This window comes from Bemisia tabaci, chromosome 3 (assembly GCF_918797505.1).
Source record: "Bemisia tabaci chromosome 3, PGI_BMITA_v3".
NCBI lineage: Eukaryota > Metazoa > Arthropoda > Insecta > Hemiptera > Aleyrodidae > Bemisia > Bemisia tabaci.
Genome location: NC_092795.1, coordinates 56432957 through 56460207, shown reverse-complemented (window position 1 = coordinate 56460207; position 27251 = coordinate 56432957). Strand labels below are relative to the sequence as shown.

The following is a 27251-nucleotide window of genomic DNA, read 5'->3' as shown; positions in this document are numbered from 1 at the left end:
GAGAAGCTTTTGCACCCCTGTCCACAATCCTGTTTTTTTTTTTTTTTTTAAATTACCTCTATCCCGCGTTCAGCTCCAAAAATGATTATATAATGAGCCGGCTCACACGTCAGCCTTTCATCGGAAACTTTGACGGTGAGGACGCGACGGTGCGTGAGCTCGTGCGCAGAAACGAGGCGCGGTTCCGGTCGGAGTGCGTCACGTTTTTGGCGTCACGTTTTTGCACAACTCAAAAACCGAACCGGCGGGAGGCGAAATCGCGAACGTTAGGCCAGGACCAGCGCTGCCTCCTCGGACGAAAAAAAAGTCGATGGCGGCCCTGTTATTGATAGAAAGTCTAGACATGGCAGCATATCCTAATCACGCACATTTTGATGTGCAATCGGGCTCCTTCAAATTTTCAGTAATTGACCCGCAGATACGATACAGGAGAAGATGATCGCTCGCGAAACTGAAGTTTAACGGGGTTAACAGTTACGGATGCCAAAGAAACTCGGGAAAAGTTAAGGAATTTTAGGAAGCAGTCGGGAAAGTTGGAGAAAATTTAGAGAATGCTCATCATGGCCGAAGAATTGATCGACTCAGAGTAGTACGGCGGGAGGAAGATCGAGTCGTTTGGTTAGGTTTATGGATTTTACTTTTTTCGGAACCGTGAGTTGAGGATATTCCGAAAAAAAATTAGAGAAAGAAGGGGAAAACGAAAGAATATTAACGCACGTAGTCAGGAATTTTGTGTTTTTTTTTTTTTTTTTTTTTTTTTTTTTTTTTTTTTTTTAAATTTTGCGATTCTTGATGATGAGTTTCACCTCATGCCGCAGTGTTATTTTTTTTGGGCCAATTTTTTTTTTTTTATTTTTTTTTTATTTTTTTTAGGAGCTCCTATAAAAAGTTAGAGTAAACTTGGAGAAGTCCGTAATTCTATCAAACCGGATAAAGTCAGGAAGAAGCCGTCAAATCTTGAATGTTTTTGTTTTGTCGTTATCTTTAGAAAAGTTAAATTCTCAATCTATATTTTCCATAGGATGAGCTCAAGTTTTGTAGCAGATTCGACCAACTATCAGAAAGACTTGTCTACTTCAAACTTCATATAAGGTTATGAAAATGCTGCGCTAAGAGCCTCGAAAAGTTAAAGTAAAGTCATGCTATTATAAAATCCTAGGATTTTTTTTTTTTTTTTTTTTTTTTTTTTTTTTTTTTTTTTTATACTTGAAACGAGGGAAATATCGCGGAATTTTGACGTAAGCACCCAGTGAAAATGCCGATTAAGTCGGGGAAATTCAGAGGAAAAGTCAGAAGTGGAACCCTGTTTAAAAGCTCAGCGATCGTTGCTATTTCAGAGGAATCCGGCCGCAAATAGACAAGCTCCAGAACCGCGTTCGAGGTTTCAGACCCTAAACTGCTAATTAAACGGCGGACCGAGCAGAGATTAAAAAGGGACCGATGGCTTCGTGGCGGTGGTGGTAGTGCTGGTGGGGGGGGAGGGTCGATGGTTGGAGTTGTGCTTCTAAAGCGCCGCTAACGCGATTAATCGTAAGCTCTGACAAACGGCGCGGCGAGAGGGCGGCGAGGTGTTTCCGATCGAAGACCGAAAGTTAAAAGCTCGAGACTTGATTGGAGACTGCCGATGTGTACTTAACCGAATCTCTAAGTTCAAAAACTCATCGCCAGAGACGTATCCAGTAATTTGGCAACACTGGATTGTCTCCCTTTAAACCTATGCTGAATAATCGATTCTTTTTGGAGCACCTGTCCCCTCCAAGAATCGATACATTTCCATAGGTTGAAACGAAGAAAAGACAATGTTGCCAATTTCCTGGATCCGCTAATCCTCGTCGCCGAGTTTGTTTTTTCGTCTATTGCGTGGTTTTCACGAATAATTTTTAAAATTTACAACGAATACTTTCGTGATGGGTGAGAGTAAAACGAGAAACGTCACGGTAGTTACAACTGAAAGTCGATCTCCTCTCAATTTCTCGTAAACGGTTGAAACCGTTTCCTTTGTCGGCGGTTTTTATTGTCATATTTTTTTGAACTTTGTTTTATTTACAGTGGAGTTTCACGGCAACAATTCCGCTGGATCAGTAATAATTATTAATCGCTTTCGACGGAGTTCGGCTGCATGCTTTCATCACGTCGGCTATCAAGCATCTTATCAAATAAACGTATTTTCGCGCTCTCAACGCGCTTATTGACTCTTCGGTAGACTTTGTCCAGAGACAAGTTTATTCAGAGCAGCTTCCCAAGCTTCGTGCTATTGGTTTCCTGCGGTGTAAATTTTACACTGCATTATGAACCCTCAAATATACTTTTTAAGTTTTTTTCGGGAATTAGTCTTCGTCTGATGAGAACCGATGAGTGACGTGTAGAGTAATTAAGCGTGTTGTTCGTAACACGCCAATTAGACGTATTTCTGTCAAACGGAACTATGTGCATTAAGACATGAGCCCTGAGACCCATAAGAATATATGCTTAATAGGGCTCAAGTCATGATGCACATATAGTTCCGTTCGACAGAAATACGTTCAATTGACGGTTCCGTATTTTATTTTAAGCTTTTTCTGAGCACACCGCCAAGAATAAAACGCGCAAAAATTCGAAGTTTACGTTTGTATTTGTTCGTATACGAAGAAAAAATAGCTATTAATCAGATCACATGATTTGAGAGCGAACTGTGATTGGTCGAATTTGACGGGGTGTGGGCGCGAATTGTTCCTCAGAACTTCATCTAATGGGTCTTTTCGTAATCTAAACGTAATCTATATTCTACCGTACCAATGAAAAACGCTTTGCGAGCATTCAAATGCTGGTAAATTCTCCATTTGCAATGAAATATTTATGTTTCAAAAAATTGATGAATATTTTTCCTCGAAATTAATAGATTAGTTTGATTTAGGTGCGAATAAAATTCATTGTACCTAAATTGGGAACAAACATATTTTCACAAATTTTCCACCAAAAAAAAACCTATTTTTTCACGGGAAACTTTTTAATGTTTCCATAGTGTTCTTCCGTGACACATTAGTAAACTTAAAGTAGTATTAGCACGTGTGCTGTTTCTGAGGGTATTGTATACAAGAGTCTAAACGGAGTCCGTTTCGCACTTTCTCCGACTGTTTCTGATGAGTTTCTGTTTCTTGTTGCTCCTTGATCAGCATTTAATTGATGTTGTGTTGTTTGTTGCAGTTTCGGGAAGAGGACTGGGGGCAGCGCGCGAAGACCTAACGAATGTTTCGTTCTCGAACCGTCCGAGATGATAGTCGTAAGTACCTTTAAATCTCTCTTCGACTAAGTTTTTAGAAATTTCCGTCAATCTCAGTAAGAAGGATGACAAGCATTAAAAAAACTTCAAGATGCAAAATGTTGAGAAATTATCAGAAAAATCGAGGAAGTCGCTCAACTTCTATCAAGGTGGAATAAGTCAGGCAATTTTCATTCTCCGAGAGCATACATTATGCTAAATCACGTGAGCAATGCAGAATCTTTAATCGGAACGATTCATCGAAATTCGTACGAAGTGATTGGCTGGCAGTGTGATCGGAGCACTACACCGCAATGTTCCTCCATTTGATAACGTAAAATGACCGCTCAACTTGAATAATTTTTGACGTGTCAAAGTAAGTTAGAATGTTTTTAAAAAACTTACTGACTTGCCACCCTCTTGGAAAAATTTCCCTTGTTTGATGCAATTTGGATCAAACCGCAAGAATTTTCTTACATTTTTTTTTATGGAATTCTGAATGAACCTCTACTTCGCTGGAAATCTCTGAGAGATACATGGGATACATATCACTTCGGAGCCTATTTTACCCCCAACAACTCGAGTTATACGAATGAGGTGTGGAATTCTATCCGTAATAATAGCGTTGCCAACAACTCTTAACATCCAACACCGGAAGAAGAGTTTATTTCGCATTTTTATTCCTCCCGTTGGTTACAATACAGGCAATACAGTTTAGAGCAATACAGGCTCCGAAGTGAAATGCACTCCGGATTTCACCCCAAAATTTCTAAGGGTATGAAAATGTGGATCAAAATGAATGAAGATTTTCTCGAAATCATGCGGATTTTTTGACGCGATCTCCGCTTTCCGCGGGCTTTTTCCGCGACGTGTCGCCTTGGGCACGGAGCGGAATCCGTGTCAGGGTGTCGCGCCTTCCGCCCAGAGCTTTGAGCTTTCCGGGGCTTGCGGCACTCGCTCATTCATCTCTGCGGCCGTGAGATAACCCGCCGGCTAAATATTTCGCTCCTGTCGACTCCGAATCGGCGCTGACGGAAGTATTTCCGACCGGGCCTTTCAAGTTCCGCAGTTGCCAAATTTTTCCGGATTTTTATCTTTTTTTCTCCTTTTGAAAGATTTAGGTTGCCGGCCGGGTTGGCCTAGTGGTTAGCGCGTCTGACTCTAGGTCAATAGGTCCCGGGTTCGAATCCCGGTGGTGGCGACAAATTTTCATGGAACTGACGCGTGGATCTGTAAGCAGAATTCGCTCGGCCTTAATCCGTGAAAATTTGTAAGCCCGAGCATGGATGTCTACCAAACTCCCTGATGTCTTCGGACAATAAATAGTGCCTATAGATGGCTGTAGATTCCTAAAGGAATAGAAGCCACTAAACTCTCAATAAAAAAAAAAAAAAAGATTTAGGTTAGATTGTGTCCTCACGTGTTCTTTTTAAGAAAGTTCCCCTTTGCTCCGACTTCTAGGAGACCGCATGTAGATAGAAAATTCCCCGCCCCTATCTCGCAGATTAATGACGTGAGGAAAATTGAACCGCGGTGAGCAGAAAAGAACCAAGGCGCATCAGCTAGCCCCAAATTTAATCGGGCAGTCGTGGCTTGGTTCCTCTGCTGAAAGCGATCCCATTGAAAAGCCTCAAAATAAAATGATTATTTTGCACGTGAGGTTTTGCAGCTTTGCAAGTCGCAGACTTTCTGTCACACTTTATTTTTTGAACGGAAAACTACTTGACGCCAATTATTGAAAACTCGCGCGATTTTTCTTCTCCGTTCGAAGAAAACTCCGCGTTAAAACTTGAAGGAATGACATCGATTTGTTCTCCTCCGAAATAATAAATCCGGAGCGGAGATCTTTAAACGCCGCAGAGGAGATACGTTTTCTGGCAGTTTCACCGTCGCTATGCCGTTTTCCCTAATGCCACTCGAAACTTTTACTTAGCGTGGACGTGGAAGCATTTTAATGATCTTCCAATAAGTTGGCCGGAGAAAAACTCGCAGAAAAAAATAATCTCCGTCGAGCTCTCGGTCTCGCCTTTGCTATCTCTTCTTTCGATCTGTTTTCTCGTTTTTCCCTTTTTTTGTCGGCTTATCTCCTCCGGTATTTTTCCGGATGCTCGCTCAACTCGAGAAACGCGTTCAACTTTCGGCCAGGAATCGGGCCGCAAATCCAAACAAGGAAACGCTCGGAATCGAAAGTGAGCCACGGCAAGGTTTCTGCCGGTGTTCTTGTCCCACTGGGCAACTCAAAACAAACCGAATCTGGTTTACTCGGACGCCGGCTCCGCCGCGTGTTACGTGCCTCGTGGCGCTCGGCCGTTTCCGAAATTTTGCCCCAGTTTGGACTCAGGAGGTGTCGCCAAGGTCCGGCCCGGAAAATGTGCAACTTGAAGCGGCCGCCGCTCGCGCTTTCGCGTATAGAATAAACAATCCGGATCTCAGTTGCCAGAATTTCCGGAAATTTTGAGTTTTTTAGCCTCTTCGGATTTTTCAGAGACAAGTGACCCTCCACTGGCCTCTTGGCGACAGGTGGAAGCTTTTACTCTCGGGGATTCAACACTTCCTTATGGACAATTGAAGCACTGGATGCGAAAAAGGCACTTCTCGATTGCAGTGTTTCAGAATCTCAGTTGCTCATTAATGCCTTGGAGAAAAATTGAATGGGCGATTTTCCAGAATTCTCTTAGTAGAAAATTGTAAAATCATGAGGAATATTCAGTAAAATTCTTAGTGTAATGGATGTATTCACTTAGAGTACCTTTATAGACAGAGTATGGCCATTTCTGTTCCGGTTTTTCATTGGTCGCGTGAAAATAGGCTGACACGATGTTCTTAGGGCCGTAAATAAACAAAGAAGATGGCTGTTATCAGCAGAAGCAAGATTGAGGTTTGAGGTTATGCACATCTTACATCCTCCTGTGATAAAGGTGAAAGGCGATTTAACAATGTTTTCATTTGTTTTTCGTGTGTTATTCGTAGACATGCTAGTTTAAATTGTTACTACCGCATAATTGAAATTTGTGTCAAATTTAGCTTCTTATCGATGTTACGGTGAGCCGCCATTTTGTTTGTTTATTTACGGCCCTAAGAGCATCATGAAGCCTAAAAACTCGTCGACCAATCAAAAAGCGGAACAGTTTTCCTGTAGTAAAAAGATACGAATGGCCATACTCTGTCTATAAAGGTACTCTAATTCACTTTCCTTACAACGAATTGAATATTGGAGGAGAGTCTGAAACACTGCAACCGAGAAGTGCCCTTTTCTCATCCAGTGCCTCACTTATAGAAGTGAGCAACAGCCATCACTCTTTTTTCGGCTGTTGACCTACCTACATGGTGTATGATGAGCATCGGGTAACGTCACGAGTCAAACGCCCTTCAAACCGCCAACACGTTGTTTACCATCGACCAAGTAGGTAGGTCAACAGTTGAATGTTCAAGTCCCAAAAGTAAAAGCTTCCACCATTGCCAAGATACTAGTGGAGGTTCTTGTCTCTGGGATTTTTGATAAATCACTTTGTGTACCACTGCAAAGGACAAAAACAAGCGGGACTGCTCTAATATGTTTCTATTAGAGAAACGCTCTGCTGTTACCTATGGAAGCGCATGTTTAAGTTCCTCGAAGAGCATGAGCACCATCGAGATGAAAGACTTTGCTCACCAAAATTTCAACTATCAATTTTGGGGAAACTACACTACGGCTTGAAATTAGTGCGGTCAGTGTGGCATCTTTCGGTAGGATACAACTTATTAAACTTGGAAGTCATGAAATTGCATAGTTTCCCAGTTGAAGGCGATTCTATCAGCAAGCCTGAAAGAAACCTAGGACGCAAGCTTTATTTCGAAAAAAATTACTCATTAGAATTTGTTCAATGCTCGGCTAAATAACTAAATAATTTGAATGAATAAATTGATATGAATGAAACCCAGGATTCCATTTTGCAACTGATTTCGGTGTAACCATATCGATAGCCGATCGAGAACGGTACTTCTGACTTTTTTTTAATATTTTGGAAGATGATATTCAGCACGAATATTTATTTCTGATTGATGCAGAAGATGAAAATTCGATTGTTCCAAAGTAATCAATCTAGTTGTTAAAATTTGAAATTATATGCATCGATCGTTCCCAGAATATGTTGCGCGATAGTCGAATATCTACCGCGACTCCTTTCGTGGACCGGTCATCGTGAGATAGTCGTTGCAAGCTGCTTCCACGTGACAACACTGTCAAGCACTCGGACCAACTCACCGTTAAATCTAGCTTTCCACGCTCAGTCAGTCTCGATTTTTCCGGGCCAAAGGACCGATTCCAAACGAGTTGGCTTTCGACAATTTCCCAGCCAGTTTTGTGACATTTTTTTCGTGCTATGTACACGCCGATCATGAGTCGTTACTCCGGACCAGGGTTTTTCGGCGACAGCCCGCGGTGGTTTTTCGGGGTGGATTTCACTCGGCATCTTGTGGCCTTGGACAGAAAGACTTAACTCTTTGCTTGCCACTCATTTCGTCCGGCGGTAGTTCCGATCGCGTTTTTTTTCATTAGAAGAATATTTTTTAAAATTTTATTATTAAAAATAATTTTTCCTCTGTGTGATATCATATACTTAGCTTACGCTGTTTCCGCTATTTCCGGCGAGCCCGGCTTTTGATTCGCAGGAATTTTTACGAGTCTTGCGTTTGAAGCTGTCCCACCGGTTTTCAATTTCAATCTGGTTTCTTTTCTTTGTGGGTTGGGAATGATAGTATTTTTCGCCCTGGCAGCATTTCAAAAAATCCATTCTCGCTATCGTGCTTTCAAACGTCAACTCCTGTTTATGGTTCTGTGAAATCTTTTTTTTTTTTAAATTTTATTTTTCTACCTCTAATAGCGACTCCTCTGGAGAGTTATTACTAGTCCATTCTCTTATAGCCTTGTGCGATAAAGACAGAACCGAGTTTTTCATAATTTTCTCGCTTTATTTTTTATTAAAAACAAACACGGCATGATTTTGTTGGTGGAATCCCTTTGTTTTTACATTATCTGTCAATTTTTTATCAATCCGTAAGTAGGTTTTGAGTGGGTGATTCGGACCCTCGTTCGTGTTACGTTTCGTGATCATTCCGTATTTTTACTTTCTCGCACACCCGGTGCAAGTAGTTTAAGGATTTTTCAAAAATCGTGAGCGGGTGTAAGGAACAATTTTTCGAGTGCGTACAGTTTTAAAATGAGGGCGTGGGTATATTTGGACTTCGGATGCGTGAAGGTTCTCCCTATTCTGTATTGCAAGGTATGACTTTTTTATTTCCTCTTTATATCTCTCTATTCTTATTTTATTTATATATTTAACTGAAGGACACGTAGTAAATGATATTGATTCAATGATGTTTCATTTTCACTCGAGGAATTTTAGGTGAAATTGCGAGCAAAATTATCCGAAAATTGAAGAAAATTTTTTAAAAATTTTCCTGAAAATTCGTGATTTGCTAAAGAAAAATAGGCAGCGCCTGGAGGCTCATACGAGGTTTTTCCTTGGCACGGGAGAGTTGGGGCATAATGGAGCGTGAGAGGGGTAAACTCTGATTGGACGCGGCGACGGATCCGAAAGCGCGTTGACTCTTGAATGGTATCTGGGCTCCTTGCATCTGATTAATGCTCCTCGTCTGGGCGTTTGTCGTCAACTTGAGTGATTGCACGTGCGTTAGTGCGCGTCAACCACCTTTCCCGTACCCTCCACACTCTTATTTGGACGTCATTAGGCAAACGAGATTAATCTCCGGTGAGAAATTTGCACAACAACCTAAGTATACCTGCGAGTCCATTTGAAGATACGTCTTTTTTCGTACTTCACGCTGCCTCAAGATCCAATTCTGTGCGGTGATCGATCGAACAGACAGTCACAATCTCGCGGGGCCGGCTGCCATGCGAGATTTTATGCCTTTCTCAATCAGTGGCGTGGCGTGAATTGCGAGATATCGATTGTTATGCCATTTAAACCTATGGTAAAGAATCGATTATTAAGGTGTTCGCTGCGAACACCCTGTTTATCGATCCTTTTCCATGGGTTTAAATGGCCTATCAATCGATATATCGCAAAGCACGCCACGCCACTGTTCTCAATGATGGTGCCTATTCGTCGTTTCGCGAACGGAGGAACGCAACTTCATTCCAGGGTTTCAATATTGATTCAATAACAATTCAATTTTTTACAAGAATGTACCTGTGCAATTGTGTTCCAAATTTGTGATTCGTGCATAAGATCAGAGGTTTTCCTCTTACGCTCTTACGGCGATTTTACGTATAGCACGGCAGTATACTACCCTGCTAAGGAAGAACGCCGTATGAGCCTCTAGCCGATGCCAAATTTCCGTTGCTTAAATAAGAATTTTCAGGGAAATCGGTGAATACTTTCCCTCCAATTTTTCAGAGAATTTTATTCGCTGTCAGCTCTAAATCATCTGAAAATTTCAAGAGGAAATATTCACAATTCTGCGTGAAAATAAGACGTTTAATCGGAGGAAATTTGGCAACTCTCGAATGTTCATACGGCGTTTTCCCTTAGCATTGCAGTATAGTAGACCATCATGTGTGGGGAAAACTTGCAAAATTTTGGATCGAGTTACGGTACTTTCGCAGTGGACAGGAGATTCATGACGGGACCCTGAATGGACCATTGAACCCTCTTATCGGGGGCGAATCTGGATTCAATTATGAACGGATCCCTTCTTCAACACTGCAAAGGGAACGGGGGGGGGGGGGGGGGGGGGGGCTTAACATTCCAAAACACGGCTCAATCGTTGGGATCCGGAGGAGGAAATGGTTTCGAAACTCGTCGGCGAGCGGCACGTGGAACTATTCGGCGAACATTTCGGAATGCGAAACTTTGCGCGGAGCCGCGAAGGAACCGCGAGCGGTTGAGCTTTTCCGCTGACTCCGGATTCGTGTCTCCGAAATTAGCGACGCCGACGAGGACCGCTCCCCAATTAGCGCCCCCCTCCACCCCCTCCCCGGCCACCCCCGGTCCGCATATTATCCGCGTTAACAATGAACAATACACATCAATACGCTAATCGAGTGGGTGGTCGGGTGATAGCGGGGGGGAGGGGGGCATGGAATTCCCCTCCCGGTCCACCCGAAGTCATCGAGCCCTTCCAACGCGCTGTTAAGTTCGGATCGGTGTTGCCTCGTCGTGGTTGGAATCTTGGATTGCATTCCATCAAATCTGCATGCTTAGACCGTCATCTGCCACACTACACTGGAAAAAAAACACATTGGATCTAGAGTCCAGACTCTTGAAAACATTGACAAGAAAAAATACTCTTGTCTCTATCGGATTTTTGCTTGAATCAAAACGAAATCCGCTTAAATTAAGAGGCTTGGTTCTTGATTTAAGCTAGATTCTGATTGAAACAAGAGTACTTTTTCTTGTCGATGTTTTTAAGAGTCTGGACTCTAGATCAAATGTGTGTTTTTTTTTCCAGTGTACGCAAAAGAGCAGTTACGACCAAATTTTTCAAAATTGAGTTTTCTTCTACAGTTAGCAGGGTTGCCATAGTCAGGGAAAACCGGTAAATGTCAGGGAATTTTAAAAAGTCAGGGGAAACCTGGATTTGTCAGGGAAAATGACGAGGATGCCTGGGAAAAAATTTCTCAGCACCTTCTTTACTATTTAGGTAGAATGGGTTTGACGTGTTGAACAACAAATTTGGCCCCAAAACTATATCTAATTATGTCTTTATGATCATCTGCATATCTCTATTTGTCAGGGAATTTCATCCAAATGTGTCAGGGAATATCATTTTCCAAATTCTACGGCAACCCTGACTCTATCTCGACTCTGCGAAGCGGCAACCCCCCGAACGCAGCATCCCTCGACGACGGAGCAAGCAGCCAACACCCGGCGCCCCGGCTGCGGCTGCGGCGGGAACTCGGGCGAAAATTTCGGCAACCCGCCCAACTCGAACTCGGCGCCCCCAACTCGGAACTCGCGGCGGATCAGCGGCCGCGCCAGCTCATTGTTAGTCGCAACTCGGGCAGCCGTGAGCGCGAGTGCAATGAATGTGCATGGGCGGAAAGAGCCGGCTCGCGAAACTAAACGCGCTGCAATTAAGAGATAATAAGTCGCCGCCGAAGTTGGCCCTCGACCCCTCCCCCCCTCCCCCGCCGGCCCCGTCAGACTCCCGCTCGCCCCCGAATTCGGAAAGGAACTTCCCCCGCGCCATCAACTTCGAGGAACGTTGCTGCCCCCGCTCGAATTTCGGGATAAGTTGAAAACGCGCCCTCTTTCCGGGCGCCCCCCCCCTCTTCGGTTTTGGACTTCTGCGGGCTGATTATTGAAATTAATCGACAAAGCAGTAGACACAGAAGACATCGGGAGTATGGAACGATCCTTTTGGTTGAAATGGGTGGTTCCTGTAGTCGAAGGGAGAAAATGATGGACAAACTCCCCCCCCCCCCTTCGTTTTTTGACTTTTGCGGACTGATTATTGTAATTAATCGACAAAGCAGAAGACATTAGGAGTATCGAACGATTCTTTTGGTTGAAATGGGTGGTTCCTGTAGTAAAGGCAATCAACACATGAACAAGACATAAGTTTTTATAATTAAACAATGATTGAGCGGCGAAATGACATTGGACAATGGTCATCTGCAAGTCTAGCTTCAATTATATCTTTTCTTAAAACACGCCTTAATATCTAGTTCAGGAGCTGAGTTCCGAACCACCCGTCGTAAGAATCGTTCTCAATTTTAAATTTCCATGAGAAACTATGTGATAATTCTTTCTAATTCAGACCTTGTCTAGTGTCCCATATTCATGACGCTCCAAGTGAATCTACGTGTTTGAGAACGACAAACAGTTGCAATGCGCAAAAACAAGTTTTGGCTCATTTTATTAACAGCACGTGTGCCACTAGTTCTCCAATGCAATTGGGTGCTTTAATTGATGAGCTAGAAATAGTAGTTTCTTATCGCAAAATGAAGTCCAATTGACTCTAAAATGTATATATTATAAAAATGCTATGATTGTGAACTTTGAAAGTCCTTTGTGAGCAAGCTTCGTAATTTCATGCTTCTCGCCAAATTTTATGTAATCTATCGTCGGAAACTTGCAAATCCAACCTTTTTTTAGAAAGAAAAATAACTATCATCCTATCGGTGCACAGTGGATCGAGCCAATTACACAAGAAATTTTTGACCAAAACTGCAAATTTTGTTGTTTATTTCGTCACATTTAAAATTTGAAGGGGTATTTGTAGCAGGAAATTTCACGAGAAAACCACGTGAACCACTTTTAAAACCTCATAGTTTTGAATGAACGGAGTCATAAGCGTTTAAAGTTTCCGAATTTTGTCCGACCTCTCCTATTGACTCGATCTACTGTGCGGTGTTAGGCATCTACTGCTTACGCGTACATAATAATACTGCGAGTAGCCTAATACTTGTCAATACGCTCTCATCTTGTCCGCGAAAAATGATTGCCTCACCCTAGCTTTCGTATCAGTCATTGAGACACGGTTGCAAAGATCGATGCGGTGTCAACCGCGTGAAAATGGCAGCGTTGGTCATTCATGGATTATCAATGAAAATATTGACCTGACCTTCATTCAGTCCCATTCATGTCCCGTCGTGTAGCGTGCATTGCGCCGTGTTTAAGTTTCCCACGAGAAAAAATAGGGGTTATCTGTTTACCCCTGGAGGGGTCTTCGTTAAAAGTCATAGCGTCCCGCTCCAATCTATTTATGTTCATTAATGGGTTTTCGGAAAATTGTTATCGTTTCAACTTCGATTGTTGACACATAGTTCTCGGCCTCTCCGCGCCTTGTTGTGAATTGACGACGGTCAAGCCCAAACAAATCAGGAATTCGGAAAATTCACGGATGATTTTGATTTAGGGAAACTGCTTGAGAGTGTTGATTCGAGAGAGGAAGAGGTCCTGCGAAAGTGAAAATAAATAAAATGGACTTTCACTGTGAGTCGCCAAAAATCTCGCAGTCTGACTTCTCTGCCAACTATCGCACTCGCGTCCGTGTTTGTAATCATTGACGTTCTCCTAAGAAACCACTCCAGATTCTGGCGTAACATTTTATTTATATGCAAACTCATTTATTGCATCTTTTGCAATCGCCATGAAAAAGTGCTCTTTCTTTTGATTAGGCGCTCTCTTGCCCACGTAGGCCTAAATCTGACGTAATATTTATATTTTACGTATGTGAAGTCCTTTATTATGTGCAATTCTTATGGGAAGATCGATAGCGTATCAGGGGAGCAGGAATGCAGAAAGAATTGCCTTAAAAATACTGTTGAAATGTAAAAGAGCGAGAGATGTCAACAGAACAGAACTCTTGTACTCACACGGCTCTTTGATACCACTATTCGTGCTAAATGGATGTGCTTGAAGTATCATAAAAATTGAAGGCGAATTGAAACACCTGGTCTTGACTCCGACTTCTTGTCTCGCTTAAAGACGACCTTTTCCTACTAAAACGAATTTATACGAGTACATCTCCTATATCCGAGCATCATTTTATTACTTTTTTTATTTTTTTAACAGTAATATCACAATGCCAGCAGCTCTCTATCGCAATACATGGCCCAATCGAAATGCTTCGTCTTCAAGTTGGGAAGAGTGTACTCCAAGAAAGCGCTATTGCTGGAACCGCACGAAGGCTGGCGAGGAAGTCTTGATTTCAACGATAATTTATTTGAATCTCGGAAAAGAGGAACCGTATGCCTTCGGATACCATCAGTGGCGAGGCTCGAATGATTGATTCATCGATATTTACCCATTTGAAGCTATGGTAAAGAATCAATTATTAAGGTTTTTATTGCGAACACCCTGCTTATCGATCCTTTTCCATAGGTTTAAATGGCAGATCCATCGATGTATCGCAAAGCACGCGACGCCACGCCACTGAACACCGTGCACGGAACCCGTGAACTTGCCCTCGCGTGCAACAAGTTGGAATCACCGATGAGGGAGCACGCCTAGTTCGTCGACGGGCAGGGTCGAGCGGAGTAGATGGAGGGATTGCGGGAGGGGCGCGCGGATGCATCCACCGTTTCCCCTTTTTCGCCCTAATTTCAGCCCACGAGTCATTCGATAGGGGAGCCGAAGTAATACCCAACGAGGTTGCCCCGTCGCGCGAGCTCCAGAAAAATAGTCACCTTTGGTATTTTGGTGAATGAGTAGGCAAATAATTCCACGTTTCTCTGACCAAGGAACACTAGGTTCATTTCTAAAGTTGCACTATCTCTTACAAACGCTGATTTCTTATAGCGGGCTCATTATTAAAATTGATGGACAAAGCGATAGACAGAGAAGACATATGGCCAATAAAGCTATTGGTGGAAGTAGGCAGTTGCAATAGACGAAGGAGGTAAGTACCGACAAGAAACTGAAAAGAGTTAGTCCATTATTTTCCTACTTGGCCTATGAGAACCACCCTTTTCAACCAATAGGATAGCTCCACATTCCCTACGTCTTCTTTTTCTATGGCTTTGTCTATCAATTTCAATGCTTAGTGTTAGGCGAGACAGCCGTGAGTGTTATCTTCTGCATACTTACGTGGTTGCGTTTCGGACACCCAACGAGCACATTCTCAGGTTAGAAAGTGGCAGAAGAGGGCGGAACTTTACTTGAAAGCACTGTTTTTCATTGGCTATCTGGAGGAATAATGTCATTTACGGCTGTTTTGTCTGAAACCACATCATTTTTTGGTCACTTGGGGCTTTCTCATATGTTTCAGTTCTATACAATTAAGATGAATTTTGCTGTTAGCTATTTCAGCGAAGTCATCTAAAAGAGGTCCGAGGTATTTTGAAGCAGACTTGATTTGGAAAATTTGACACTTACTGCTCTCTTAACTATGACGGGAGTGTAAGATGTATTCTGCCATGCCAAGGAAGAACACCGTATGAACATTCGAGCGTTGCCAAATTTCCCTCGATAAAACATGTATTTTAAATGACATTCATGCACATTTTTTTTTGCAATTTTCAGATATTTTGGATTCAATTGTATACAAAACTGTCTGAAAATTTTGGAAATAATATTCGCCATTTTCCCAGTAAATTTGGTTTTTCTCGAAGGAACAATAACAACGTCTGACGGCTCATACGGCGTTCTTCCTTAAACCATTGACTTAAAATGACGGCTCCCAACCGTCATTGCAGCGCTGGGCCAGCTCTGAAATGACGGCTCAGAGCCGTCCGCTGATTGTTTGCGTTATTTCGGCAATTCTCCGGTATATTGCGTTCTCATCAATGTTTATATGAGTAGTGTGGCCACCCTATGACTTATTGTGTACGGTAATTTCTTGTTTTGTTACGGTATTTTCATATTACTGTGCGTTTGCACATGAAATAACTTCAAAATGTTCTGATTTTCGCTGATTTTGCGATTTTTGCGGTTTTGACAGCTATAAACCACATAAAAAAATCACTGTGTTCAAAGTTTTCACCATTTTTCTCAAACGTTGTATTGAGAATGCTTATTTTGTCAATTTTCACCCTTTGAGAAATAATTTCTGGATTATTTTGAAGTGTTCAAAGTTGCTGATTTACGCCAAATTAAATCGTAATTCCTGGCCCGGCAGGGTCAAATTAAATCATAAGTCAATGGGTTAACACGGCAGTATTGTCTGTGAATGGCGGCAACGCAACGACGACGGAGCTCGACGAGCTAATGGGAAGTGGGAGATACAAGCTAGGAAGCGGGAAGCGGGTCGCAGCTCGTAGCTTGGCAGGATCTTTAATTCAGCGGGAGCCGAGCCGGAATACGGGTCTGTGTGTCAGCGACTCGGCGCACGGGCCCAGGGAGGCATCCCCGCATCCCCGCGTTCGTGAGCCTTTAAATTCAGAGCGAGGGTCGCGGGGGCGGGGGTGCGGGAGGGTTGTCGAATCAAGTCCCTCCGCCACCGCCCCTGGGACGCGCGGAGGAGCGGAAGCAAGATACAGGTGTATTATTGGGAGGAGATATTAAAGTATAATTTATTTAAGTTAAAAGCTCTCCGAGCGCCGTTGTCGAGTTGCCTCCCTTTGTTCGCCGGAAGGGAATCAGGTCGCCACTAGAGTCCCTTTATACTGAGAGTCAAGACAATATGAATCCATTTCTGATTGGTTCCCGTATTTTAGGCCTCCACAGTGTCACAAACGGGAATAAAGATTACATTTTCACCAATTGCAAAGATTATAATCTGGAGTTGACCAGGGACTTACGGATTCGGCAAGGAACAAATTGAATAAGAGAGGGAACGGAGAAAGGCATTTGAGAATGGGCCGATCAAAGATCACGAAAAACGTTCAATTTCTGTAATCCTTATTCCCGTTTGTGACTCAATGAGGGGATGTTGTCTTGACTCTCTGTATAAAGGGACTCTAGTCGCCACTTGATACGCGTAAAGGCGCTGGGTAAGGTGAACCCATACCGGAAGGGATCAGACACCGAGTTCTTGAACTTTGCTTAAATGCTGATTTTACTCGAGATGTTTGGCAAAAAACGAATGCAATGCACCCAGAGAGGTATAGTTCAGCTGCTCCTTCCCGAAAACTCCACCTTATGAACCCTGAGACACAGCCAAAAGTACACTGGAAGAAAAACACATTGGATCTAGAGTCTAGACTCCTAAAAACATCGAAAAGAAAAAGCACTCTTGATTCAATCAGAATCTAGTTTAAATCAAGAACCAAGCCTCTTAATTTAAGCGAATTTCGTTTTGATTCAAGCAAAAATCCGATTGAATCAAGAGTATTTTTTCTTTTCGATGTTTTCAAGAGTCTGGACTCTAGATCCAATGTGTTCTTTTTTCCAGTGAGGTATCAAGTGTTGCATTCTTTTAGTAAAATCGAACGGATGCCACAGACCTGCAAATTTTTGGCTATGTCATATCGCGGGAAGTTTTTTAGTTGATTTCTGTTCCATTTTTAGCGCTGCACTCGGGAAAAATGTCCAAAAAATTCCATCACATTAGGATTTTCCGCAAATTCAAAATGCAAATGCATTTGGATGTTTTAAGGTTTGGTTTAAAGTTTACAAGATATGAATAATATTATCACTTGATCATTATTTTTTATTCTTTAATTTTATATTTTTCCGGAATTAAAAGGAGAAATGTTTCTCTAAGTGTTATGGATCCGCTTGTTTCCCCGATAATCTAAAGAGAAGCCAGTATTGTAGCAAAATTCGTTCGCTATCGCCATAAATTCACAAATCTCAGTTTAAGTATAACAGAGCGGTTGACCCAGCGCTAAACGCATATTAGCGCCTTCAAGCCTGCATGAATACTTCTCGCAATGCGCAAAACGCGGTGCAGTCGATCAGTTGGCGTGAAAGGTTTCAGCGCCTACAAGACTGTCGGATTACTTCACGCATTGCACGCACAGCACGGTGCGCGCTTTAGTCGTTGTAATTTCTCAATGTCGAGCCGTCGGGTCTGGTATTAGAAACCGAACTCCTGTTTAAAGGGGCGATATTTTCTGTCGCGCATCCAAGACTCAAGGGTCAAGTCACAATTTATTTACATATCGACGGTGCAACTGCCAAACCACGCATCTCGTTTGCGATGTTTTAAAATCTCTGCTCCTGTAGTATTTCCTTAAAGCAGTATAAGTCAACATTATTCCCGAAGTTTTCTTAAAATTTTCTTCGGATCGAGAAGAAAAACCGTAGTAGTTTTTAAGGGTGAAGAATTTGCAGGTGTCTGAAATTTTGTACATTTCTTATTGAAAATGAGATTGCTCTGAGAACTGAGCACGAGGGTATCTTTGGTTTCTACATCGAACAATTATTGGGGGAAATGTGACAAAATAACCTAATCTGCTGAAACATGTGTGTTTAAATAGGAAATGTCGCCAGATGACGTCACAAGGCGGCATATTTTCTCACTTTTTAATCTATTTCACAATAATTTATACCATTTCGGAAATCAAGAATGAAAAATACCTTCAGCTCATTAAGTACTCTCAGATGAAGCATGGAGATTTTTGAGAACAAATTCTCCATTGATTTCAATTTCCGTTTAAATCATGATGTATGACACAAAGTCTACCACGCCAAAAACCGACACATGTGGTTTCGGAACTTCACCGTCGATTTATTTGAATAATTATACACGCAGCAAATCTTGAAATGTATATATTGAAGTTTTACAAGTCGTTTTGATTTGTATCAGTGCTCCTATTTCCTGGAACTAGTACCGAATTTCGAAACTCTCGAGACTCTACCGAATTTTTCTCGGAACTTTTGAAAAAATCTAATAAGAATCCCGGAGCTTTCGACGGTCATGGAGCGCGAGAAATTGGAGCGAAAAAGTTGCGAATCCCGGAACTTTTAACGGACATGGAATGGGAGCACATGATTCGTATAGAGGCAAGAAAGCAGGAGATTTGTGCTGTCGTGCTAAGGAAAAACGCCGTATGAGCATTCAAGAGTTGCCAAATTTCCTTCGATAAAATGTTTATTTATAAGGAAATTTATGAATATTTGTACCTGACATTCTCAGGAACGTAGGGTGAAATTGCGAGCAAATTATCTGAAAAATCGGGCGAAAAATATTCACAAGTTTTCAAGAAAATTCGTGTTTTATCAAAGGAAATTTGGCAACGCCTGGAGGTTCATACGGCGTTTTTCCTTAGCACGGCAGGGTGATGGTTGTCGACGGGAGTCGGAAAGGGGTAGCCGAATTGGGGTACAGGTGCTCAAGTTTCAGGGGGAGCGTCACAATTTATCCGAGGCGTTTCTGGAAGGGGACAGGGCTGTTCGGAGGAGAGCCCCCGAGCGGCGCTAGCTTCCCGCACCGCGGGGCCCATCCGCCAAACGGACGTGTTCCCTTTAAGAATTAACCCGTTCATTTAGTGGACGAGCCCATGGAGAATACGGCTGGAAACTGGAAAGTGCGCTGCGGGGACGGCGCCGGGCTTGGGAGTAATCTTCGCACGGAATGTTTCAATCTATTTCGCCGTGTTTAAGCCCGAGCGAGCCTTGTTTCGAATTTCAAACGCTGTTGCCTTTTAGGGCTCTCCTCTCAGCGACCAGGCAACGGGCTCAGGCCGGAGGAACACGTTGCCGCGCTAAGGAAAACCGCCGTGTGAACATTCGAGAGATGTCCAAATTTCCTTCGATAAAATGTTTATTTTTGAGAGAAGTTATGAATATTTTTCCGAGGAATTGAGAACTGTAGGTAAAATTGCGAACAAAATTTTCCGAGAAATTGGAAGAAAAACGTTAACTTCTCTCGAAAATTCATAATTTACCGAAGGAAAATTGGCAACGCCTGAAGGTGTATACGGCGTTTTTCTTTAGCACGGCAGCACGGAAGATCCGGACGGATTTACCCAATTGGAAACAGCTCAATGGAGAATTTTCACCAACAGATTTCACACAGTTTCGAAACTTTTCGTGAATTTCCTCCAAATTCTAGCGAATTACGGGATACGCTCCTGATCCTGCTTGCGGTTCAACCTTTTGAAACGCTTCGCGTCTCGGGCTTTTTGCGTTACGCATTACTCCTATGGTTTTAGCCGGGGGGCTGCGCCCCCTGGACCCCCGGTCACTCGCTACGCGAGTGACATTCGGCTCGCTTCGCGAGCCGATTTTGTAGTGGTTGCGAATTTTTTATCACTTTATTAAGAAGATTTCATAAAAAACATTATTAAATTTTCACTCCACAATTAACTTGTAGAATAATAATGACGGGGCAAGAGATAGACTGTATCTTGAAATGGACGGTTCCCACTTAGCAGAAACAGCCAACACCACGAGTAAGTGAGGAACCATCTTTAGCCACTTTTTTTTTTACTTTTCTGAAAAATATTACTGAAATTTTAGTTGCGCTTCCTTAAATGATAAGTATTAATATAAATTTCCCTTTTTTACAGTGTTGTTAAAATAATAAAAAGTTACCCAGCGGGAAATTTCATTTATATTCCCGGTGGGCCTGCTACTCAAAATTTGATTTGCCGTTATTCAATTGAGCTGGGCCTAAGAAATCCCACAAAACCCATTAAATTTACATTGACAGGTCGAAAGTTCGTCTTATGACGCACAATGTTAAACAGCGAATTTATTGTGTCGCCAGACGACACGTCCTGCAATACGTCATCATTGAAGCTGGATTCATGCTTATTTTATCAAAAATATCCTCAGAGAACAAAGGATAGGAAAAGAAATATTAGAACAGAAAGGAAAAGAAAAGACAGAAAAACGCAGAAGAGATTCAAGAAAAGCACAGTATAACAGAGAAAAATATATAGAAAAATAACAAAGAAAATGACTCCACTAGGGTAATCTGAGCTCAGCTGCGTGTGAGCATGAGCAAGATAAAAAAACACCGAGGAGATTTAAGAAAAACACAGCAGAGAACCAAGGAAAACACAGTAAAGCAGAGAAAAAGTACAGTCAAATAAATAAAGAAAATTACTATCGAAGAAATTCTAATCATTCGGAAAATAATTTGCTGGCGTAATCTATGCGTTGCGTGGGAGCATGAGCGAGATTTGTCATCAACTGACCGCTGGCCGCTAGGTATGTACCCTGGTACCTGGGTGGGCGAGCGACAATGCGTAAGCGGTGGCATGGTTCGATTGACAGAGGAAAGGGGAACGGTCAGACATAGGGGAAAGGTTCAGGCTGAACCGTTCAGCACAGCGCAGCGTCAGTCACCGGGTGGGGAAGAGAGGCGGGGAGGGGACACTTCCCCTCGAGTGAAATATATTATCTAGCATGAAATGATGAGTAAATCTCAAATCAGGACGTTGCTTAGCCTCCTCTTGAAAATCTAGAGTATGAGAGGAAACCAGGCAACTTGTTATGTAGTTAAAATAAAGAATGAGAGGAAATTAGGCAACGTCTTATGTAGTTCGGCTGCCCTGCTTAAATCCGTCCATTTATTCTCGTAGCACGGGGTGATAAGTTCTGTAATAGCCAGCAAGACCTCGGAAAAGTCAGGCCTTATTACTATCGGCCGAAGAAAAACGCCGCACTTTTGTATTCGGACGTTGCCTAATTTCTTTAAGATAAAAACTGAATTTTAATGATGAATTATTCGTCGTCCCCTCCGGAATCTGGAAAAAATCCCGGAATTTTAAATACATTTATTACTCCATTCTCATACGAACACCAGCAAATTTCGCAGAAAAATTGATAGAAAGGACTTCGAACCCCACAATTTAGGTATAGTGACTGTGTTATATTTGCACCAAAATAGGAGCTAGCCACTCCGCTCTTGTTTCTCGGACTATCTCGGTTCTCAGTGTCACGAAAAAAGCTCATAATCCCACGTTTTATTTCAGCAAACACTCAATGAGACTACCTTCCTCCCCGTATGCGGTGTTCCACGAGAAAGATCCTCATTTCCGTTCCATCGGATCTCGGTATCACTGCTCCGTCTCCTTCTTGTTTATGGAGAAGCTTAAAATGGTCGAAAGGGGAAAGAACGCCCCGCGGGAGGGGGGGGGGGGGGCTCAGAAGTCATTAAAACGCCCTAAGCCTCACGATAAGGGTCTCTCATCAGATGTGCGCGCGAAGAAAAAGTGCCCGCGATAGCAAATAGCGGAAAGCTTACGCTCAAGATGTCCCTTGTAAACTCGCTGTGCCAGTTTTAGCAGGAAGATTTCCCTCAATTCCACTCGTTTACAACTCTGCAAGAAGTTGAAGTTTTTTAATCGGCCAGCTACACGTTCAGAAATTTAGAAACATCGACGGGCACTATGCAGGGTTGCCGCAGTAAGGGAATACCGGGAAATGTCTGGGAATTTTAAAAAGTCGGGAATGGGTTTGATGTTTCGGTTTCGAACAGCAAATGTTGCCTAAAAACTTTATCAAATCATGTATTTTCCAACATCTGGCATATCCTCATTTGGACAGAGTTTAGCAGAAAGGAACCAAGCCACATCAGCTATTGCCAAATTTAACTGGGCAATTACATTTTTTACGAGAGAATGTTTGTTCGGACTCCTTTGAAAATTTTGAGGAATTTGCTTCGTACCATGGAGAATCTTCACTGAAATTTGCACGAAAATCCGCACAACCGTTGTGATGCAAAGAATTAATTGCCCAATTAAATTTGGCAGTAGCTGATGTGGCTTGGTTCCTTTCTGTTTAACGCGGTCTAATTGACAGAGAATTTTACAAAAATTTGACAGAAAAATCAGGGAAATATCAGGGAATTTCATTCTCTGAAATCTGTGGCAACCCTAGAAAAAGTTGCAAAATTCAAAAACTACCCCAAAATATTCAACGAAATATATTAAAAATTTAGAGGAAGCTCCCGTCTCCGCAATTAAACGAAACGAACGAAGGCACCGTGGCGGAGGCAATAAGGTTTCTCGCGCTCGAATCCAGTCAATCGGCAAAAGATCCCGATAAACAAAAGGGGATCGAAAACGAAGCGTGCACCCTGCACGTCCCGATACTAACCCGCGCGCCGCTATGTCTGAGCAGAGCGCAGCGTCCCCGGGGGGGGGGGGGGGGTCGGGGGGCGCTCCTTCGGGTCGGAGTAAATATTTCCGGTATGCATCTTGAGCGGAGCGCCGGCCGCTAATGGGGTGCGGCGGGGCCGGCGGAGGGTGGAATGACGTCATGACCAGCCCCTGACGTCCACCTCCGCGTCTCGCCACAGCCCCCCTCCCGCTCCCCCTCCCCCGATCCGCGCATCCGTGACGTGCCCGTGGAGCCCTCGACGTTCTCCACTGTCGATTAGATGATTGCTCATCCCTCCCGTGTTGCCTCAGTCGCGAATCCCTCGTCCTCGCGTCCAACCCATGAATGTCCGCACACTTCAGGATTTTTTTTCCTCTCTCTTTTTTATCTTTTTCTTCTCATTCAAATTCCACTCGCGGGCAGACCCCGTGCTTCCACACTGGAAAAAAAAAAAAAAAAAAAAAAAAAAAAAAAAAAAAAACATTGGATCTGAAGTCCAGACTCTTAAAAACATCGATAAGAAAAAATACTCTTGATTCAATCAGATTTAAGCTTAAATCAAGAACCAAGCCTCTTAATTTGAGCGGATTTCCCTTTGATATAAGCTTAAATCTGATTGAATCAAGAGTCCTTTTTCTTGTCAATGTTTTCAAGAGTCTGGATTCGAGATCCAATGTGTTTCTTTTTTCCAGTGCAGGGTGACAAGTTCGGTTTTTGTTGTGGGTGTCAAATTCGTTGTATATGAAAGCAATCGTGCGGATTTTAGTGCAAATTACAATGAATTTCCTGCATAATGTGAAGCGAATTCCTTAAAATTTTCAAAGGGATCCGCACAAACGTTCACTTGTAAAAAATTAAATTGCTAGTTAAAACTGATGCTCCTTGATTCTTTTCTGCTGAACGCAGTCCAAATAAGCGTTCTTCCACAAGAATGAGTCAAATGCAATGGAGAATTTGCACGCAAAAATTGTATTGCTTCATCTGAGAGTGCCTATGAGCTGAGTTCGCAGTATTTTTCAACAAAAAAATTCTAACATGGGAAATTGGAGAAAAATAGATTTAAAGTGAAAAAATGTGCCGCCTAATGGCGTCATCTGGCGGCATTTTCCATTTCAACGGATGCATTTTAGCAGATCAGGTTATTTTGTCATATCTTCTCCAATAATTGTCCAATTTAGAAACCAAGGATATCCTAGTACTCAGTTTTCTTAGCAGTATCATTTTAAGGGTGAAATTCACAAAATTGAAGACACCTGCAAATTCTCAATTGCGTCAAAATTCAAATGAGAACTGGCCCGTCGTAAACATGCCGGTCCTTATAGGAATCTCGGGAACCTAATGGTCTGAGAAGAAGGATATGAGGGTTGAAAGTGTGAGCTTTTAGAGAGGGTGACTTGACAGCCGCGCGCGGTTGAGCGGGAAGCCGAAGCCCGTCAAGAGGGCGTAGGCGAGAACCGCGCAGGGTTGAAATGGGCAAACATTTCAACGTCAAAATTTGATGATGCACTTCAAGTCGTTTAACCCCCGCCGCCCGCATTTTCGCCCTACTCGCCCCGAGATACCTCCAAGTCCTGCCGTGATGGCGGAAAGAGCAGCAAGTGCATGCTGGCATGAACCCTGAGACACATAAAAGCATGTGCTAACCGTGGCTCATACGCAAATGCACTTATTGCTCTCTTCGCTATCGCGGCAGAGTCGCGAGGTGGAGGTCATTCAAGACGCAACTCTTGCGAGCCGCGCGCCGTCACTTCTAATTAATTTCTCTATTGCACCCCTCCAATCACTCCCCTATCTTACGAATTTCTCTTACCGCTTATATTCCAGCTAGCATTTTGCTGTAATGTAATAGGGTGGATTTTTTTATTTATTGTTTTGGAAATGGGATAAATTAATCCCAGATCAGCTTGTTTTCACTACTCTTTAGAGCTTATCACCACTTTTCTGCACGGCAACAGTAGCGTATTTGTTGTCTCTAATGAATCAGAGAAAGTAGTTCTTCACTCCAAAATGTAGGACAAACAGTTCAATATTTAACTAAAAAATATATATTCATCTTACGTTTTTCAATCAAAGAGGTTAGGTTAGGTTAGTTTATTTGAAACCTTGAATTTATAAATTTAATTGCTTAAAGAGTTTTAAAATTTCGATGACTACAATTGGATCATCTGAGGGATATTTTGAGAGAGGGAATTTTAAATTTTGATGCGTGTAGCATGTAGCATAGGTTTTGGGGCAAGAGAGCAAAATATGGTCGATTGTAGAGAGCAGAAAGGAACAGGAGATTTTGAAATTAAATGAGAATGAGAGAAAAAAGGATGACCGATCCGCAATCTTGGAATTTGGACTTCGCAGGTGCGGTGTTTGTTGAAGGAGAATGCTATCATATGGCTTTTCATCAATTTTTATATTTATAAAACTGTATTAATTAGAATAGTTTCACTTATCTCCTTTTCTTCTTTTTTTTCTTTCTTGTTTTACTCATCAATAGGTATCGTAGGTTTAATCCCTCATGTTTTTTTTCCTGTTCCGCTCATTTTGTATTTTTCTTTAGTTCGGCGTTCATCATCGGGTTAGTCAAGGTTTCATATTGATTTGTAATGATCCATTGTACATTTACCTGTCCGGTAATTTACCCGCTGTTAATGTACCAAAAGTTACCACAAATCTCAGAAAAACTACCTAGAAAATTATTTTCTCGCATTGTGAAGTATCATTCGTATGATTATACTCGTCGCATTAGTTATTACACTTTATACCGTGCGGTTTCTTACTCTTCGTCTGAAGCCATAAAATGAGCATGAATCGTCCGGAGCCAAATTCAGCGACGTCGGTGTGCCCTTGAACCTCATTGGCGGACGCGAAAACACGATTAGCCTCCGCGTGTGTCGCACACTGGCCCTGCGCAATCAAAATGTGATTTCCACTCAAGCACTATACAGTGTGTGGCAACATATACCGAGGCATCACCTTGCACAGCGAGTTGCTTGGGTGAACAGAATAATTCGAAGGAAAATTCTGGAAATTGTTTATAGTGTTAAGTTTTGACTCGAAATTTTACCAGCAATGTCAGGGAAAATGACGAAAATATCAGTAAAAATTAGTTAAATCACCTCTATTTGCTTTCTAGAATGGGTTCGAGGTTTCAAGCAACAAATTCCGGAAAACTATTTTGAATTATACCTTCTTAACCATCCATCACATCTTCAATTGTCAGGGAATTTCACCAATGTCGTGGAATTTCATTTTCTAAATTCTGTGGCAACCCAGATTGAGATCCTTTTCGACCGTCTACGGGAAGCCAAGGAAATTTGAATTTTTAGGAAACTTGAAACTGTATCTATTTGTCAAACCTCAGGGAAAAATGTCATCGCCGCATCTGGGACGTACTACACCTCGGGCTCTTCTGGAAGGGGCTTACGTTAGCGAAGCGACGATTTTCGGTGTGTATACACTGAGTGAGAAGGGGTTCCTTTCAGATGGGAGGGGGAAGGTGATGAAGGAGAGCTTTAGGGATCAAAAATATTCGAGCGTCCGGATACTTGAAGCACCCTGAATTACGTGAGCAGCCTTCAGCGAAAAGAAGCGCGCGGACATTTTGCGGCTCCTGCAGTCGGTCCACGGTTTGAATGGATCTAATGAGAGACGCCCTGAGCACTCCGAGGGAGGAGGAAAACGCAATGAAGTCGGACTTACGACTTGGGGCGCCGCATCAGCGTCCGTGCCCCCCCCCCCCCCTCAACACCCGGGGGGAAACCGCTGGCCTATGCTGGATTATGCTTTAACAGTCCCGTGACTTGAGGATGTCTCCCTGTCGTTGCCAGATATTGAAGGGATTTTTGCTCTTTTTTGAGAGTCGTACCGCCGCACACTGGCGGGTAGTCACACTTTTGCGGCAATAATTCCAAACTGTTGAAATGTTTAAAAGACGGCAAGTAGAAGTTTGGTATGATCACTTGATTCTCGGAAATCATTTTTAAAGTTGTTAACACCAACTCCCCCCCCCCTTTCACAATTTTTGAGCAACTTGCACATGAAATGCACTGCAATAAGTAAATGATGTCGAAAATGTCCTGACTAATACTATTAAAAATGTGTATAAGAAGGAGAACAAGTAACGCATCAGCGTCCGTGCCCCCCCCCCCCCCCCGCTCCACACCCGGGGGAAACCGCTGGCCTATGCTGGATTATGCTTTAACAGAGTCCCGTGACTTGAGGATGTCTCCCTGTCGTTGCCAGATGTTGAAGGGATTTTTGCTCTTTTTTGAGAGTCGTACCGCCGCGCGCCCTCCTCAGGAAAACCGCCGTATACTCCGAGCAATGCTTTGCGTTGTTTTCCACTTGTGGTTGTTCTATGACGAGAAAACCCGATTTTCATTTTGGAAATTTGAATACTTAATGGTACGCCTCGGTTATTTTAGTATTATTAGAAAGATCGATGCTAGTTGGTTTTTTGGTTTTAAAACATATTTTCGGTTGAGAACTCAAAAATAGTTAAGAACGTAGTTACAGCGTTTTGCTGTGGATGGCAGCGCAGGACACAGCCGTTTCGGCTAGATCCTTACGTAAGATTTTCAGCTCTGTGACTTTTTGGGCTCACGGTGGCTTTTTGACTCCATCCAAAAATA

The 27251-nt window shown here is 42.7% G+C and overlaps 1 protein-coding gene across 8 annotated transcripts in view; it reads left to right on the top strand.

Moving 5' to 3' along the window:
- The window catches only part of PDZ-GEF (PDZ domain-containing guanine nucleotide exchange factor), a 227190-nt gene that overhangs the window by 159703 nt on the left and 40236 nt on the right, over positions 1-27251 (top strand). For 7 of the 8 annotated variants that reach the window (XM_019047035.2, XM_019047033.2, XM_019047030.2 and 4 more), the window contains one exon: positions 3184-3259. In XM_019047035.2, the coding sequence (XP_018902580.1) occupies positions 3184-3259 (76 nt within the window). Of the gene's footprint in view, positions 1-3183; positions 3260-7503; positions 8500-27251 lie in introns of those variants that run through there. The other variant, XM_019047036.2, reaches the window with a different exon arrangement.